The following is a 2096-nucleotide window of genomic DNA, read 5'->3' as shown; positions in this document are numbered from 1 at the left end:
CCCCCCCCCCCCCCGTACCGCCCCAGGTGGACGAGCTGTACCGTGACCAGGAGGAGTGGACCCGCCGCTCCATCCTCTACACCGCTTCCAACGGCTTCTTCTCCTCTGACCGCACCATCGACCAGGTGCGTGCGCGTGTGTGTGTGTGTGTGTGTGTGTGTGTGTGTGTGTGTGTGTGTGTGTGTGTGAGCGCCTGTGCGCGCGCGTATGTGTGCGTGTGGGTGGGTGGGTGTTTGTGGGTGGGTGTTTTTGTGGCGGCTGGTTAGGTAGGGCCTCCCGATACAAGTTGGTGTGCGTGGGAGGTGCGGTGCTGGGCTGGGTTCCTTCGCTGCCAGCAGCCGCCCACCTGACCACACCTCTGTTGCCCCTGCCCCTGCCCCTGCCGCAGTATGCCAAGGAGATCTGGAATGTGCAGCCCACCCCCCAGCCCTGAGCTGCAGCCTGTCTAAAGCCCCGCGGCCGCCTCTGCCTGACCCCGGCGAGATCAGCAGGCACACCACACCAACCCAACCCAAACTCCCAACGCACGCAACCAGCGAGCGCAAGCGGCGGCGGCGGGCGGCGGCGGCGGCCCTGCGCCGTGCGGCGCGGCCTGAATTCGGCCGCGCGACAGGGTGGGGGCCCCGCCGCCCAGCCCAGCCAGCCCACCCGCCAGTGTATTAGCCTGTTCTGAGGCGTGAGCTCCCGCGGGGCATTCGGGGCTGCGGCGCAGCAGCCTGCGGCGCAGCCAGCCCTCCCGGTGTATTTTTGTTGCATCCCCTCCCTGCTCCCTTCTTTTGTTTAGCTTCGGTTTCAGAGAATCGGCGCCGCAGAATGACACACGCCTCGGATGCTGCTGCTACGCCCCACCCCACCGTCGTGTATCGCACTATTCATAACACGTTCTGTCGCTGTCAACCTTTTAAGTCATCGGTCTGTTTTGTAAGCCAGAGTTTGGGTTGTAAGAAAAGAAGCAAGTGCAGGGAGTTGGGTACACGGTCGAGCAGGGAAGGCAGAGGAAGCTTATTGGGGTGGTGGAGGAAGAAAGTAGAAGATAGTTAAAGCAAGGCAAAGCCAGCGAAGTCCAAGAGGCGCCATACCGCGTATCGCGGCCGCCGCTCCTGCCCATTTGTCAGTTACTGGGATGCTAACGGCTGGTGTGGAGTGGTTGCCTAGCACAACACGCAGCGCCGGTTTCACGCCAAACAGCCCTCCCTGTCCACAGCGGCCATCGGCGCCGGTGCCCACAACGCAGGTTGGCACAGCCCCAGCGCTTGCCCTCCGTTGCCCTCCCTCCTTCCCCTGGGGGAGCTGTCATCACTTGCTGCCACCACCGCCACCGCCGCCACACGCGCAGCCTCCCGCCGGGCGCGGGGCGCGCCCGGGGAGGGCGCTAGGCGGCGGCCGCCGCCGCCGCGATGCCCAGGCTGCCGATGCGGCGGGAGGCCACCAGCGCGGAGCGGGCAAACATCTCGTCGGTGCCGATGCGCGAGGCGTTGACCAGCAGGGAGCGGCCTGGCGGCACGCCGTGCAGGATGCGGTGCTCGCGCAGGTAGGTGGAGAAGGTTGAGGGCCCGAAGCCCACAAACTTTGTCGGCGCGGGCCAGGATGAGGAAGTCGAGCAGCGCCAGCTGCTCGCTGTTCAGGCCTGCGGGCGCGGGCGGGGCGGGGGGTGCACATCAGTGTGGGTGGGAGGAGGCAGGGGTGGGACGACTTGGGGGCGGGTGTGTTGCGTGTACGCGCTCCTCCCGAACGGGTGGGAGGCGGCAGGGGGTGCAGGCGCACATGCCGCCCAGCCCCAAAGCCTCCAAATTTCTGACTGCTGCCCCCCAACCAGCCACCGCCGTTGCGCGGCGCACCCACATACCGTATCTATCATACTGGTGCACATGCCAGCCCACCCCCCGCCCCCCCGCCGCTCACGCTGCAGCTCAAAGGGCGGCACCCCCACCCCCACCCCCACCCCCCGCCGCTCACTCTGCAGCTCAAAGGGCGGCACGTACTCCTCCTTGTACAGCACCTCGCTGCACATGCGCTCCCCAATCAGCAGCGCCACGCCCGTCTGCAGGGGGCAAGGTGTGTGTGTGTGTGTGTGTGTGTGTGTGTGTGTGTGTGTG

General features: G+C 66.5%; 2 protein-coding genes across 2 annotated transcripts in view; one reads left to right on the top strand and one right to left on the bottom strand.

Annotated features, from left to right (window-relative positions):
- The window catches only part of CHLNCDRAFT_58959 (hypothetical protein), a gene marked incomplete at both ends in the record, with an annotated part of 9698 nt that extends 9265 nt beyond the window's left edge, over positions 1 to 433 (top strand). Inside the window, 2 exons of the mRNA XM_005844393.1 lie at positions 27 to 125; positions 389 to 433. Of these exons, the coding sequence (XP_005844455.1) occupies positions 27 to 125; positions 389 to 433 (144 nt within the window). The remainder of the gene's footprint in view (positions 1 to 26; positions 126 to 388) is intronic.
- A 939-nt stretch (positions 434 to 1372) lies between these two features.
- CHLNCDRAFT_139199 (hypothetical protein) overlaps positions 1373 to 2096 on the bottom strand; it is a gene marked incomplete at both ends in the record, with an annotated part of 3149 nt that continues 2425 nt past the window's right edge. The window contains 3 exons of the mRNA XM_005844312.1: positions 1373 to 1522; positions 1569 to 1627; positions 1903 to 2041. Of these exons, the coding sequence (XP_005844374.1) occupies positions 1373 to 1522; positions 1569 to 1627; positions 1903 to 2041 (348 nt within the window). The remainder of the gene's footprint in view (positions 1523 to 1568; positions 1628 to 1902; positions 2042 to 2096) is intronic.

This window comes from Chlorella variabilis (genome assembly GCF_000147415.1).
Source record: "Chlorella variabilis unplaced genomic scaffold CHLNCscaffold_23, whole genome shotgun sequence".
Taxonomy (NCBI): Eukaryota; Viridiplantae; Chlorophyta; class Trebouxiophyceae; order Chlorellales; family Chlorellaceae; genus Chlorella; species Chlorella variabilis.
The sequence above is the reverse complement of the archived record's forward strand: the minus strand, read 5'-3'. Positions and strand labels throughout refer to the sequence as shown.